Source organism: Falco rusticolus, chromosome 9, assembly GCF_015220075.1.
Source record: "Falco rusticolus isolate bFalRus1 chromosome 9, bFalRus1.pri, whole genome shotgun sequence".
Lineage (NCBI taxonomy): Eukaryota > Metazoa > Chordata > Aves > Falconiformes > Falconidae > Falco > Falco rusticolus.
Window position 1 is genome coordinate 29,503,259 of NC_051195.1, and position 16,872 is coordinate 29,520,130.

The 16,872-nt window shown below is 41.3% G+C and overlaps 1 protein-coding gene across 5 annotated transcripts in view; it reads right to left on the reverse strand.

Annotated features, from left to right (window-relative positions):
• Window positions 1-16,872, reverse strand: part of BTRC (beta-transducin repeat containing E3 ubiquitin protein ligase) — a 124,019-nt gene that overhangs the window by 12,923 nt on the left and 94,224 nt on the right. For all 5 annotated transcript variants that reach the window (XM_037399557.1, XM_037399555.1, XM_037399558.1 and 2 more), the window contains 6 exons: window positions 13,577-13,763; window positions 9,066-9,162; window positions 8,069-8,206; window positions 7,473-7,591; window positions 4,865-5,114; window positions 4,067-4,185 (listed from right to left, as the gene is read on the reverse strand). In XM_037399557.1, the coding sequence (XP_037255454.1) occupies window positions 4,067-4,185; window positions 4,865-5,114; window positions 7,473-7,591; window positions 8,069-8,206; window positions 9,066-9,162; window positions 13,577-13,763 (910 nt within the window). The remainder of the gene's footprint in view (window positions 1-4,066; window positions 4,186-4,864; window positions 5,115-7,472; window positions 7,592-8,068; window positions 8,207-9,065; window positions 9,163-13,576; window positions 13,764-16,872) is intronic.

Sequence of the window (16,872 nt, forward strand, 5' to 3'; positions counted from 1 at the left end):
AACAACAAAGACAAAACAAACTACATTCATCACTCCTTTTCCTGCTGTTAAGCTGATGCTTGCTTTTCAGCATGACCGTTATGTTACGGTATCACATGGGAAGTGAGTCAGAGATCCAAAAATTTTAAGACCAGTTGTGTCTAGCATCTACTGCTCTAGTAATAAGAGGATATCGCCCAGTTATCTCCACAGTGAGCCTCATAACTTTATTTTACTGAAGTTGACTTTTTCATAAAGGTAACCTGCCTTGATTTTAAGATGTTAAGAGAGGGAGACTTACCAGCCCCCTTGGCAGCTTGTTCCAATGGGTAAGATCACACTCACAGGGCACGCGCCCCTTTCTGTACCCCTACATGCCTATTTCTGATTTCAAGGCTACCACGAGACAAATTTAAGACAGCAATACAGTGGTGAAAGTGGTGAATTAACAAGCCTTTTTTATTTGTCATTTTTCCCACTGAAGTTATGTTTACTCTATAATCTAGGCACCTTATGCATAAGCTAAAATGGGCACTCTATGTTTATTATTTTGTAATGCATTTTCTTCTTGCTTTCAAATAATTTCTGTGGCTCCCTGCTGTTTCTAATAACCCAATGTTTTAAAAAAGTTCTGACACCATAACAAGTACACAGTATCCCAGTAAGAGACCCAGCAATGCGTTATTCTCTCATGTAAACATCCCAGAGTTTTGGGCTCCATGAATAACATTTAGCACGGAGAATAAATAAAAATACATTATTTTTCAGACTTACACACTACCTTGAAAAATACTTAAGAAACACTTGAAAAAGTTCTCAAGTAAGTCTATTTGCTTTCCAGATTTTTGTCAGCTCTTTGACATAACTCCCAATTACCACAGATAAAGAAAGATTATTTGTCTACAAGAACGGAAATTCTTTGACATGTGTTGTCTAGAGCTGTTCTTTCTCTGGTTGAGACATACTCTGCTCATACAGGAATCTTTTAATAGCAGTATCTTCTGCAGTTCCCTCACATACAGATGAAAGCAAGCAGTCACAAATGTCCATAAATGTTCGTTCAATTAGTGTTCAGACTGACATGAACTTTACAAAAGTGAAAAATATGGGTCGTTCACAGAACTTCTCTGGGTGACACATCTTGAAGCAGCACAGCAGCTGAGGGGTCAGGTCACTTTTCCTTGAGAGAGAGACAAAGAAAGAGATAAACTGTCCCCACACATTTTACTCCTGAGGTCCCCCAGGGAATAATCCAGATCCAGCGGATGTGTGCCCAAGGTTGGTGGATAATGATTGCAGCTGTCCTGCCACAACAAGCTGCTCTCATTTTGGACAAGAGGAATGAATGAACAGAACTCTTTCATCACTGTAAACTGGGAAAGGATTTGTCTGTGCACACATTTGAGGCCAACGAGGAGCACAAGGTGATTCTTCGATTTGTGAAGTTGATCTTTCAGGGATCTGTGATTCACATGAGTACCACCACACCAGTCAAGGTCAGAGTAAGCAACTCCACGGCAAAGCTCAGCCAAAGGCACTCTGGCTGGTCAGATTTTTCGCATGGTCAGTCAAATTAAGCCTCTCAAGGACTGTAAACAGGATGGACAATGCCAGAAATGAACTAGTGCAGAAAGGTTTGAAGAGCAATCTTATGCCAGGAACTTTTATGCCACGTGTTTCCATTCCTTGCCATCAATACTGAGATTGCCAGCAGCTCTGGGAGGCTGCATCACACTAATTCAGGCCTGTAGTTTCAGGTGCCAGTTTGAGGTTTTACCTGAATCTGAATGGAATTAAAAGAGAAGATCATGTCCCTAGCCATGCGGGGAATGGGCCTTCATGCACAAAAGGGATAACTGAATTGGTGCCAAGGGTATCTCCCAGATTTGATAACGTCTCAAATCTCTACCTCTTTAAATAGTCAAAGAACCAAATAGCAAGAGGACTACTCTTAAGGCTTGAGAACTAACTAAAAAAATTAACTATGAAGTGTATGCAGTCAAGAACACTACCACTCTTTCTTCCTATAGATTTGGGAGAAGTTCTGGAAGTAGAGGAGGTCTGCAATTATCTCAGCCTTTAATTCACTTGAAGTCCTGGCAGAGTTGGAAGATGTACAGAAGGCAGGTGAGCCTGAATGCCCATCTCCTAGAGAGAATGCTACTGTCTAAACAGTCCAGTATCAGATTCCCATGTGTGCACACACATGAAAATTAACCACTCATTTAAAAACTAACCCAAGATGATGTAGTCTGATTCTATTTTCTTGCTCCAAATTATTATTTCTTTTCTTCTATACCATGCTTGTCTGTAGCAATTACAAACTTTGATCCTAGAGGCAAAGATACTGAAGTGACTGGATTAAACTTGATGTATCAGTTTCTACCAGATGGAAACTGGCACAATGATAGTGATGCCTATATAGCTGATCCTCTTACACCAGTGAAATTTCTGGCCTAAACCAAAACCTAAATAATTTTTATACATGGAGTCTCTCTAGAAGAAAGATACTGATTTTTCAGCTTGCAAAACTAGAAACCACAGAAGGATTTTTTGGAAAAAGTTTCCCTGCAACTGAGGAAAGACAAACTTCAAATTCTGTATCAAGAGGCAGCCTCTACTAAAGGCCAACTCACAACATCTGGCATTTTACAGTGGATTAAAATCAAACATACCCACAAACATGACTTAGTAACCTGCCCTTTCTCAATCACCCTTCCACTGACTTGCGCCCCCTGCTAATGGTTGACAGAAAACAACGTGACCAGGTGAGTCCTGTGCCTTGCCCACACAGCTGCCACACTTGACTTCCATTAAGATTCACTGCCAACATTCCTGAAATTCTAGCACAATTCATCTGTCAACTAGGGATTTTGTCCAGTGTAAGCATAAAAGCAACTGTATTCCTCTTTAGCGTTATCACTATCCTGACATTTATTTTTATTAGCACTGCAAGTCATATTTTAGATACTTCCCTAATTGCTGTGCTATTTAACCATTTCTTATTCTAATTCTGAGACCAAGTTTCATAGTACAATTGCAGAGCGTTATTTTTTTCCTATTTGCAGTGCAGGAGTTCTCACCATGTATAAGTGGTGCTGCTTTTACATAATGCCTGTAATACTCTTTCCCCTGATGAAGAGACAGAAGTTCCAGCTCTCTCGGTCATGCTCTCAGACAGCCCTATACCAAAATCTGGCACAATGACCTGGCGGTATCAACCAAAGGACCACCATTTTCCCACAGAATGTAAAGCAGGGAGAGGCAGCATGTTGCAATCAAAGCCTGCAGGCAAACAGTAGCATGACCGTTCTCACTGAAGAGGAATTATTACTGACAGGCAAAGCAAAGGGTTTCTGCTTACACTGTCCAGCTTTCAAGTTTTATCAGAACACAGGCATCTAAAGCAATGACAAAGATAAAAGGGAGGTTGCTCTTATTCCTGTTGGCATGGCAGAGCATTTCCCTACATAAACTAATATTCAAGCTTGCTCTGTACACCCCGAGACTAGTGGGACATCCCTCTGCCAGCAGCTGTAGGATGTAGGGAGAAATCCTGGCTCACGATACCAGAAGGAGTTAAATCTCAGATCGCAACTAGGGCAGCTGGAGAAGTGCAAAAGGCAGCAAACTGAACTTCATGCTCTAAACCAGCTGTTCCAAACTTAACCAGGTGCCAAGTACCACAAGAAGAGTTTGGCGAGAGCCCAGGAGGATTTCTGCAGAGGATTAAATGCCTCTTACTGCAAATCTGACCCCTTTAACTAGACACATAGCCCAATTAAAATATCACAAGAGGACATCATAGAAAGTGGTACTTGCCAGCTCCTTCATACACCAGAGTTGTCAGAGCAATGCAACTTGTTGATTAGTATGGGACTCTTGAGATACAGAGAATGAAAGACAACACAGTAAAACAGGCTTCTAATATCTCTTTCCAGTAGTTCCCAATGTTCTATACCAAAGAAAGCATATTTCATAGATGACAAGGGTACACGGCACTTCAGTTGCCTAACCTCTGCGCATCCCAGGGAATCAGAGACAACGTGCTTGTACAGAACTCTGCATTGGGGAGTGTGTCTCTTACCTGATAGTATTATCTGAAGAGCCGCTCACTACTAGCCTGTCTCTGTACTGCAGACATGCAATGCCTCGTTTGTGGCCATTTAAGGTGCGCACAAATTCACAGGTACTAGTGTTCCATACCTGTGATGGGAAGGGGGGAGGGAACCACACAGAGACAAAATTATTAAGAAGAGACTAACAAAAACTGGTATCTGCATGATACATGGCTGCATCCAGAATACTCTTAATTGAAGATGCTATCATTAAGACTGGGAAAATTACCCCTCCAATGACTTGTGATTATAGTCCGCAAGTGTTACCATCTTGGGTCACTGTACACAGAAGATTTTTGCCATACCGTATGAGAATTAGCTTCCAAAATCAGGCTTTAGCACTCTTGGGCTATGATTTAGGATCTTGATTTTCCTCAGTTTTAATGCTGCAGATTGGGATCATAGCAGTAACACTTAAGTGACTCCTATCCACTCACCTTCCCTTTTGCCCCATGCTGCCCTCTGACAGCTGTTCGAATGACCGATGCTGAAACAGATTATGGAAGTGGTCAAGTTGAAAAAGAACACAGAAGAAAAAGTCCTTTTTCAACTGCTTCTCTACCTGGATCTGATTTGCCACATAGCTCTGTAAACAAGTTGTGCAAGCTCAACAGAGGAGGTACGAGTGGAAACGAGCAGCGGGAAGAACACTGCTGCTAAAGGAAGAGCTGTGTAATAACTGCCAAGGACTATCACCATCCCTGTCTGGTCACTGTTCCCAGTTATTAAATACACATGGCTGAAATAAAAAGCCTCAAACACCTCACCTTTATAGTTCTGTCACCTGATGCTGATACAATGTACTTGTCATCAAAGTCCACTACGTTGACAGCAGCTCGGTGCCCTACTAGCACCCTCCTCAGGGTGATGTCTGTTGGTGAAGCCATGTCCCACACAGCAATGGAACGGTCTTTGGAACACGTCACCATCATGCCGTTATTGAAGCGGAGGTGCAATACTGCTTCACAGTGATGAATCAGTGTATTCAGCATCTCGCCTGCATTTACGTCCCACACCCTGCAGTTTCAAATTTCAAACCAGAGAGAAAAGAGTTAAAAAAATGTACAGTGGATTTTCTGCAGAGAGAGGGAGGGATGGGGAGAGGTAATTGACTCTCTAGCAATATTAGAGAAGCAAACACCGCAAGTTATATCTACATTATTAAATAGTTCATTACAAGATGTATTATAAAAACCTGTTGATTATGCATACATCGAGACAGTCCAGCAGCCAAAAATCCTGCAATGCAGTTAACACCATAAAAATAACCCAGCCAGGAAAAACGTGTTCTTTAATTAAGGGAAATTAGTGCTGAGGAAAGGTGTGAGATCGATGGCCTTAAAGACTGATGCTTCCTGGTTGTGTCAGCCTACCACACACTCCATTTCTAGCCAACGAGTCCCTAATCATGACCCGTGGAGAAGCAAGTTCAGTGACAGGTTTAATCTTTGACCTCTCTCACAGGACTATCAACTCGAAGGATAATTTATACAGAAGCAGAAGGCAAGATAATGCTTTTCAAACAAATGTAAGTAATTGCCACAAGATGCACCACGAATTGCATTTACCCTGCAGTGCATCTGGTACACAGCTACATTCCAGGCATGTGCTGAATACCCAAATTAAGACAGAGCATTTATGTCAATTTAATGTTATTGGAACCAACTGCTTCAGCTGAAAGATAATATAAGATGAAAGCTGGACAAAGGCTTCATACAAGACTTCTAGGATTTGAAATGTTTTAAGCCTTAAAAATGTTTCTTTTGGGCTGTTTGTTGGCAAACTTGTTTTACCCTCCATAAAGAGATTTTTTTTGGCACTATCACACCTGTATCCCAGATACACTATGTGAGAGCACAGAGTGGCTGTATCATCAGGCACATCAGACATTACAGAAGTTAAAACTTTCCTCTTCCAATAAGGCGAGCAGTAAGAAAAGGCAAGATGTGAGAAAGCCTTCTAATATCTTATTTTCTAACTTATGGAGGCTGAAGTGCCTCAACTTCTGGACTACAAATGAGAAAGAAAATGACAATCCAATTACAAAATGCAAAGGAGAAAACCCCACAGACTAAAGACCTGAGCCATTAACATACAAGCAGTTTGCAGACAGGGTTGCCAAACTGAGCAGGAGCTGGAGACCTACTGACTTCTTTGGACAAGTGCATCCCTGAGATCTCAGAAGCATTAAGAGCCCATCTGTACCGTCTATTGGATGAAGCCCCTCTTCCTGAGGAGACCCAAGGAAAAAAAGTGATGCATCCTATGTGCCTCTGGGGTCTGCACAAACATTTATAGATACAGTGGGAAACAAAGTATTTCTGGGCAAGTAGCCAGTCTACAATTTGGCCTGCCTGGCCTGATATGGAAGATGATAGTGCTTGTTACAGAAATCAGCCTCTCCTTTTGCAATCTGTTTAGCACAGTGCAGTTCCCACACTGCCTCCAGGCAGGTGGTATTGCCGAATTCTGGATTTCTGCTAATGATAGGACCCCAAAATCTAGCAGCACCACAAGACTGCATGCATCACATGTCAGGAACTAAATTTAATGGTTATTAGCTTAACAGTGGTCATTTACGCACAAGCACGGTGATAACTATGAAGACCTTGCAGCCATAGAAAAACATGCTAATAGCTTCAGAAAAGGCTACTGACACAGCTTTTGGTTGTCTGTAACTTCACCGCATAAGCATTGCTTGTACTCTGACAAGAACAGAATGTGTAACAACATGGAGAAGACAGACTTGCTCTTTCACATCCAAGTTCATATTGCTATTCACTAACGCATACGTGCCTGTGTTTACACTACAGGTCTTAGACATTCTGGGGTTCTGTAAAATGTCTAGTGGACTTCACATCTGCACAACATGCACCGCAAGTGTTGACTTGAGGTGTCCAGCCTTTTTCTGGAGACTGGAAAGAAGCAAGGTTAGAAAGACTGAAAATAAACATGCTGAAATTTTAATAAGTCACAGGAGATGTAGTCATACATCTTTTGTTAAAATTAAGCCACAATGGATGACTAAACCTTCGAACTTGCTTTGAAAGCTTCAGCCAACTTAAAAAGTTATTCTCAGGGAGAATTTAAAACATTCTCAGGGAGTGTCAAAACATGCAAAACCTTGGTGAAATGCCAGATGGCCTTCCTAAGTCATCTTGACCTTGACTGGCCTTTGTTTAGGTTCTCATTTCTCCTTGACCGTCATTTGCATGGACATCTGATAAACAAGGACAGTAGACCACTGAACAAATATGCTGAACTACTTCATGGAAATGACTGAACAGCACACGTTTTAAGAAAAAATTGTTTCTGCAGCTTGCAAGGCTAAAATCTTAAGAGGCAAACCAAAAGCTCCAAATCATGAGCACACACCTGACTGTTGAATCTGAAGATCCTGTAATGATCACCCGTTCATCGTACTGGAGGCACAGGACAGAACCCGTGTGTCCGGTGAGAATTCGCTTGCATTCCAATGTATTCTTATCCCAGATCTAAGACAGCAAACATTCAAAACCAGACAGCTCAGCAAGGTTTTCATCTTTTAGCACTTACTGGTTTAACTGGTCTGGTTTTTATTATAGTACATGATCCATGGTGCAGTTAGAACACCTTTAATAGTATCTGCAGAGTTTTCTACAGGCTCTTTGGTGCAATACATTAACAGCTTTGATATTACTGGCTTTACTATGAATATTGGTTTTATGCTTCTCATCAGGGTACAGGGCACAGTAATTACATAGCCTATAATTACTGATGGACGAAAACTCCGCTAGTGGAATCTGTTTGTAAGAAAGCAGGGTCTCTTTTGCCAGATAAAAGAGGCATACATGCTGTGCAGGTGTGAGGTGGGGGAAGGAGAAGGCTAGGTTATGAACAAGAGATTGGGTAGGTGTCACTGAAATTAGGACACTATTATTTATGGCATAGGTACTACATGCCTTTAGTATGCCATTCTGGAGCATTCTCACCTTGATAGTATTGTCCCGTAGGCCACTTACGATCTTCTGATCATCATACTGTAAACAGTAAACCCCTTTGCTTGTCTCGCTTCGGCAGTGGATCCTCTGTAAACTGTGCCTCCCACACCGCCAGTTTGACTCTATTGTCTTGAGGAGAGCCAGAAGACAAAACAGGAGTAAAAACAAAGCACAGAACTATCTCCCCTTTTCTTGTTTGTTTGAGAAGACAGTTTTCTTCACACTTTTCCTGCAATCAGGCCCGTACAATGATGTAACTGTTTTCCAGAAGAAGTAACACATGTCCAATTAATTGGACAAAAGCCTGGAAACATACCGCAGCTAAACTTGACTGTTATGTGGAATGGTGAGGGAGAAATGACCTGAAAGCTTTTTTCTGCCTTCAACCTTTAACACCCTGTGACTCAACGACTAAACAACTGAGGAGAAAATCTCAGTTGAGCTCTAGCTAAGCGCTTGTACAAACTTGTCACAACAGTGCCTGAGCACCACTTTTGCCATTAGGAAGCTACCAAAACATGACATTTTGTTCACACTAGATACAAGGCAGCCATGCTCAGCTGCTTTCTGTTGCCCTGGCTCCTGGGATTGTAGTCTTTAGCAATGCACTTTCTCCCTGGCTCAGTTCCTGATGTCTCCTTTATTGGGTCTCATTTGCACTGTGTGGAGCAAAGTACCACGGAACAGAGAAAATCAAGACGGTACAGTGCTGCTGTGACATCTGATGTGCAAGCTGTACAGACTCCATCTGCAAACAGCTCACTGAACAATCCAGCTTCTTCTGTGTCTAAAGGAGCAGTGAAGCATGGGACCTTATAAAACTATCCCAGATCTACAAACTTGGTACAAGCACAGACACATCAGATTTAATGAAATATTTCATTAGAACAAAATATTCTCAGAATTTCAGCATCATGAATAAATCAGGGAGATTTAAAAAAAAACAACCACCCACCAAGCACCACCACATCTGGAAGCTGTTTCTTACCTCTATGTCCTGTATAATTTTGGGGTAAAGTGCTCTGTAGAAGGAGTTGGGTGGTGCAGTCCCATCAGGAGGTTTATTTTTAAATAGATATTGTCCCCTGGAAGACATTGAACACAAATCATGCTTCAGCATTTTACAGAAAGGTCTTCCTGGCATTTTACAAATGGGTAACCACTGTTGAAAAGCACAGACAGATTCATATTCAAACTTAATTTAATCAGGAAGATGGGGTGGTTCCTGTTTGTTTCCTGTGCAAATATGTCAGTGTTGCATTTTGACACTGAAACACTCATGAAAGACCTGCGTCTAGTCACTCAGGGAAGGGAAATCTGTTCTCTGTTATGGACATGAGCCCATTCAACTCAATAAGAGGTGAGAATGGCTCATGCCCGCAATACACATACCCATATCAAAGGTCACCTTTAAAATGAAGTGTACAAAAAAAATAATGAAAGAAGCTAAGGAACCCTCAAACTCACTATACATTCACGGCTAGCTTTCATCTGCATTACCATGAACAGTAACAGTTTTGGTACATTGACATTTTACTGCTACTACTATATTTTGATAAGCAACACTTCATCTGTGGTGCCTCCCTCATTTCAACACTGATTTGGAATACTCGTATCCCAAGCTAGATTTTTGCTACAAAAAAAATCCGTAAACGGCAATCACTACCTGCTGTGTAAAAAACTTTAATTCCTCATCCTGAAGTTAAGAAGCCACCAAACACGGTGTGGAAGCTAGTAAAGCCCACCATGGGCGTACTAACTGCTGTTCTGCCTGGCAACATGCCTCACAAAATGGAGAGAGGCACAAATGTCTCCGAGTGTAATCCTGGCATCAGAGGCACAGAGTTTACACTGGGCCAGCTCTTCATTTCTCCCTCTCTTGCTCCATTATAGCAAAATTAATTGTTCAATACTTCCTTGAGCATTTCTTTCTTGTCCTTTCCATGCAGTATACCTTGAAATTCATTTGAGAAACTGTACCTCAGCTGCCCTGATGTACTTCAACTAGGGAAATCACAATGAACCAAAATTTTTAGGTTATGAGGCAGTAGCAAAATACAGGACTGAATAAACAAAATAACAAATGCTCACAAAAAGAACTTTTGAAAATTCTTTAAATAAAGGACTTTAAGTATGATGCGAAAGAAAGGTGCTTTCCACCTTGGATAAAGCAATCATCCGAGTCTTCAAACACCATGACGAGCAGCCACTTATACGCGGACAAACACACACAAAGAAAGGACTCACGGATGCAGGCAAACAATTAACTAGATGGTTGCCTACTTAATGTGATCCAGTCTGGAAATGCATACAAGAAAATTAAAACTATTGGGCCAGGGAAATGAAAAATGCTTTGGAGATACACAGAATACCTAGGACACGTTCTGGAAGACTTGCAGTTGGTCTACGATGATCTGTATACAAGCCTATGTGCCTGAAAACCTGTCTACTGTTTCTAGATTTACTAGCTGAACTAATACAAGATTTTGTTGCTACCTATAGGCCCTGCCTTGCTGCACGTAGGGTCAGTTGTTTACAGCTCAGCTAAAGGATTGCTTGGAATTTTCCGCAGCATCCCAGTGGCCTTGTGCTGTGGTTCTGGGATAAAAGGAACTATTGTTTGTGGGTTTTGATGACTGGCCAATTCAATCAAGTATTCAGATAGACACAATTGTGCCCAGATTTTGGGCTTCTGTTTTATATTACTCTAAATCTGTGTAACCCTTACTGCTCCCAACAAGCTGTCAGTGAAGGTTACCGTGCTGCGGAATTGTTTCTGTTGCAAACCACAAGCTGCAAATGCTGAAATCAGGCAGCCCATGTGCAAAGTGAGGAGCTGTAAGCAAATAACGCCAGTCATTTACCATTCTGAACTGTCCAGCTAGTCGCCTCCTTGTGCCACGCACAGCTTTACCATTGATTACAAGCTATAAAGCTCTATATGGCAGAGATGCAACTACACTGGATATTTCTTGTCTGCCTCTCTTAACTACCCCGCCATGACTGCAGTTGTATCTTCCAGAGCTAATCAAAGGGCAACCTGAAAGACAGGGCACAACTTGCTCCTGTTGTGTCAAAGCAACCTCCAGGACACAGTGTAAGCCCGAGAAAGAGGTGCAGTAACAGGGTGTGACTGTCCTTTGAGATCAGAAGTAGGATTTTACAACTGCTGTTTAGAAATGTCATGTGTTTGTATGACTAGAAATTGGTGTTAATGTTACTTCAAGATCTGGAAGGGAGCAGCTTGAGAACTATCTGCAACAATCCCTGACAAGATGTAAAGAATAGGTAAAGTTCCACAGAACAGGAAAGAGACAAATGTAGCTCTTGCATTTAAAAGAAGGGAAGAAAGTCTGCCAAGGAAATGGTGGACCATCCAACTCAACTTTGACAGCTCAGCAGTTCTAGAGCACGCAGTCAATCAGATGAGTGCCTAGAAGATGACAAGGTGACAACAACAGACAACACTGGTCAATCCAGTCAAACTAACCTCACTTCTCAAGGGCTATTCTCATGACTTAGCAAGAGAAGTATGATCTTGGAAGAGCTCACAGGTGGACACACATGGCTGGAAAACACATTTACTGATGGTGCACTCTCTAACAGGATGGCAATTGGGATCTTGCCTGGAGTCTGTCCTAGATGTATCATTACTGAGCATTTTCATTAATGACAAAGAATGGAACAGGGAGTGCTTTTATTACCTGGCTGGTGATACTAAAGCTTAGAGAAGCTGCAAGAACTTTGGAGGACAGGATTAAACTCATAACACTCCTGACAAAATGGAGAAATACCAAACAATAAATAGAATCTAATTCAGTAAGGACAAGTGCCAAGTTCATCACTGAGTAACAACACAAGCATGCAAGATGAGGAATAACGGCAAAGTAGAACTTCCACAGAAAGGGTAATTAATTTTATAACAGTATTACATACCACTGCTAACGAAAAGAGCACATGTTCTCTGGAAAGCATAAAATGGAATGCCCTCCATACAGCATGCAAAGCAACACTTCCCACACCACCAAACTCTATTAATGCCTCGACAGAAGCAAGACACCCAGCTGATCACATCAGCCTCCAAGAATGGAGTAGAGTAATTGAGGAGGGTCTAAACAGAGAAACCAAGAATAACAAGAGGACAAGACAACACAGGATTCTGGTTGGTTACATTACAAAACGTAGGAAACATAATCATCTTCCAACATGGAAAAGATCACTGCAAAAAGGAGAATGAGAAACTGTCCTGTGTGTCTGTGTAGGCTAAATATAACAGGCTGAACTACAGTTAGGAAGACAGCCTAGATTTTAGGAAAATCTTTCTAACACTGAAGTTTGTGAAACAGTGGAATTCCTTGTGCAGGCAAGGCCTGGGGAATCTCCATCAGTGAAAAAGTTAGACAAACGTCTGAAATGACTGAAGAGAAACCTGGCTCTGCCTCTGGGAAACAGGAGGGACTAAATAACCTCTCAAGGTCCCCTTCAGACTGTGACCTCAACAATACAGAGCAAAAATACAAGTCCTGGAGAGAACAAGGCACTAAAAGGAATACAAAAGTTACCAATGCCACGCTTGTGTTTATTTTATACTCTTTCTAAACATTACACTATTGGAAGCAGATCAAAACAGTATCTATTTTTAAAGGATGTTTCATAATCCTGATATACAGTTTGTCTCCGGAAGTAAAGGCAAGTAAAACAAAATTAACCATAAAACAGGAGTCTTTGTTTGCAACTCTGTATCTTTTTCTTTTTAATAGCAACCAAAATGCCTGAGCTGTCACTTTTATCTTGTTTATGAAATATTCATACCCAGCTTCCTTTCTGCCAACATCCTAGGGACACCCATGGAAAAGAAAATTATGTATTAAAGGACGTACCCCTGAGAGGGAAAGTTCTAATGAAATGTTAACAGAGCAGCTTCAAACTTGAGTGAGACCCACATTGTAGTAAGGCTATTCCAGATGATTATTAACTAATCTATCTGCATTTCCAAAGTCCCCTATTCTCCATGGTACCTACCCTCAGCTTCCAGTTTGAAAATTAAACAGATATCTAATAGTGAAAATCTGCTGAGGAAAACAAACAGACCTATCAGGAAACAACTAATTCATAGCACATGCTGCCCCACTGCCACCCCTAAAAAAGCTCTTCTGTTCTGAACTGCTGACCAGTTTAGTGTTCCCCTGGGGTGTACATAGCTTCTTAATTTGAACCGAATGACAGCTGGGCATAAAAATCTCAGTCTGTATATCTCACTTGTCACAGTGGGAAAAGAACATGATCAAATGAAGAAGGTGAGGAAAAAGCCCCCACATTGCCTGCACAGCCAGATGATGCCCTAACTCCCCAACACCCAAATTTTGATTTAAGCAACTGTCAGGCTAGGAACCAACATGATGTTTCAGGCAGCTAAATAACCCACATTTGATGGTTTGAAACACTCAGCACCTACTGTCCTGAATGGGGTCAAAAGAGGTGAAGATGCAGTTTCCTCACCATCCTCTCCTCTCTGACAACCCCCTCCACAGGGAGTCTGTCCTGACCATTCTCTCGATGAGCTTCTTCCACAGCATACCATCCGACGTCACCCGGTACCACTCCTTGCACACCAGCTCAGCAGCACACAACGATTTGGCATCCAGGTATGACAGAATGTTCTCAGCAATGTGATCCAATCCCCGAGCTGGGGGAGAAGAAAAAAAGAAAGATTTTTTTTTTGGGGGGGAGACACAGAGTTTAAAACAACTCCCCTTGCTAGTACAAAGATACCCTATCTTTCTATCTCTTCTGCATGCAGAGCTGGACCAAATGCACAGAAGAGCATTTGCAGCTAAGTTCAGGAGTGAACAGTGTTCTCCAACTTCCTTTGGATATAACACAACAAGTCATTAAAAATAATAAAGAATCCAAGAAGTCATTCCAATCTATTTCGATGGGTTTTAGCACTAGGGGGATATTCTATGGATGGCATTTCCAACTCAGCAACGCAGCCCCCAAAATCTCTCTATATTAGGACCATTTCTCATCTCACTGCTACAGCTGTTCTCATGTTCCAACGGCTCAAAAGCTGTTTTTGCTAAAGCAGTAGCTTTTAAACGTAATGAAGAAAAAAATATATATTCCCAATGTGTGCCCTGAAGGGTAGTGGTACCTTTAGACATGGGGGAGGGAAAGATATGCAGATGCACAAGGAAGTCGAGAGGGAAGGAGAGGCTGTGTAAGGAGAAAGCGAAGCAGGTTTGCTAGTTTCATTTATTTTAGTGGGTGGAGGGAAAATATGCACCAAAATGCCATAATTTGCAAATATCTTTCAGTGTGAATACCAGAACTGGCTATTTCAACATGGCTGGAGCAAAATGTAACGCAACTGCCTGGTTAGCACCAAGCAGCCTGATCTAACATCTGTGTAGCTGGGGGCCGGGGAAGGTTACACTATGTTAACTGGATGGATGTATTCAGTAAAAATGCACCCTTACCCACTCAAATCACCAGCAAGACTTCAGAAAAATAAGATGCCTTTTAAATAAGATGTTTCATAAATACAACTTCTCTTGGAGGCTGTTTAATTCACGAGTGAGGTGCACCATCAAGAGATTATCTCACTTCACAGGTCACATTTCACAGGCTTTGTGAGAGTTGTGGTTTAGACCCCATCATCCCTCAAGCATAACATTCAGACCAACCAAAAAGGAAGCATGGCAGATTGGCATTACATGCATTTTCCCTCTGGTTCACATCTGGGACAGAGTTAAATACGTCTTTTCTTGCTTTTAAAACAGCAGCCTCAAAGACCAGGCCTGGCTTGTGACAGCGAAAGAAAAAGCAGCCAGTGCATTTTTATAGTCACATGTCTGAACTTCTGCAAACCCAAACTGGGTGCAGTCAGCTGATTCTGATTAGCGTTCATGAGACATTAAAGGTCCAACCTTTGTTTTCGTTAACCAAAAGATGTCAAAATTATCTCCCAATGCATAAAAATGAGAAAATTCAGCATGCCTCTTCTCAGTCCTTTCAAACATCCTAAATGTATAATACACTTTAGGTGAGACATTCTGCCCAGCGTTTTATGCTTCCATTCATACACGAAAAAAGCATGTGAATGATACCATGCACAACCAGAGAGTGCAGAAAGAGGTCTGACATTTCTTATCTTTATAGATGCAAAATTACATGTCAACCTGCAAAATAAAAGCATCAACAGCCTTTATTATGTATTTAATCTGAAAAGATATATACAGCCACTATATAAACTTCTTTAAAAAAAAAAGTGTTTGTAAATTTAGATTGACTATACAGCAATTCATGGAAAAGGAGATACAATGTTTTAGTGAATGTGAGCTGGAATTTGCAGGAATTCCACGATTTGGTAGGGCAGAAATGGCCATCATATCCCCCCTGTTTCCCCACCCTGACACCTGCAGCCCTAAGCTCTCTCTACTGGGTGGAAATAGCATATTTGCTTTCTTTATCTGTGTCACTTCCAATGAGCCCACAGACATCTGCAGACCCCCCAGGACATTTACAAATGCCTGCCTGTGTATTACCCATACTGGTGGCTTTATGTCAGCAGCATCACAGCAATAAATTATTTTATACAGGGAACAATCACTGGCTTTCAGAAGCAGGGGTACACTGCATAAACTGGGCACAGTAATCTTCACCCACAAGTCTGCCTCTGACCCACCTGCCCTTTGTGATTCATCAGTAGTTGCACTTTAGATCTTGCTGCAATGAGGTGTTGTAACTACTTCCATGACTGTAAGTTATCCTTTGATATTGATCCTAGACCCTTCGCAAAGAAGGAATACTAATGTTTTGGCCTCTTGTCCTCACACTTACAATAAGTGGATGGGTAGAGCTATTCTGGCCTGGCTGCAAACTCAACTTTATTATTTTGTTTCTTAGGAACACCACAACTTATACCTAACTTGTACTTACACCTAACAAAGCATCACTTCCTTGAAGAAGAGAAATCTCTGCTCACAAAAGTTTTTGCTAAATCCGTGTGAAACATGATTAGCCCTTCAGTCCTCCATACCAACAAGCATGCTGCAGTTATTTCACACATGAAACCCTTACAAAAATGACTTTCCTCATAAAAAATGTTAAACAGCTTGGAAATGCTAAGCAGAGACCTTATTTTTCAGAAACAGAACAAAGTTCATTAAGTACACAGTTAAGCTGTATTTTTCAAACAACCTCAATTCTGTTCAAAGTACTGGGAAAATAATCTGAGCCAATTTTAGTCTACATTAGTAAAACATGCCCATAATTTAAAACTACCTTTAATTCTGGCCATTCTTGGGGACAGTGCTAGGAGGACAGAGATAAGATGCCTCATGATTTTGAAGTAGCTTTATTGTTTTATTCACTCAAGGGGGAAGAGCATGAAAGAATGAAAGAATAAAAGTGAAATCAGAATACTGAACACTTGAGAATTTCAGAAAGCTAAAAAAACACTCAACGAGTTTAGGGGTTTTTATTTATGTGACAATTTAAAATTTTAGGTTGATCACTCTTTCCTAGGCAGTTCCTTACCTTCCCGTTTCCCATTCCCCTCATTAGAAACCTACCTATACTCAGGACATCCTGCACAGACTGCAGAGTCTGCACCAGTCTAATTCCTTGCCATTAATTTTCTCCTCTAGAGCTATATTCACTAGGACATTAACACTTTGCAAATATGCAAATTGATGCAGATACATTATTTAAGCACACAGTTCCCACAACTATTCAAATACTCACGTATTAGCTGCCCGATTTCTATCTGTTCTGCATTCTGAGACAGTAAA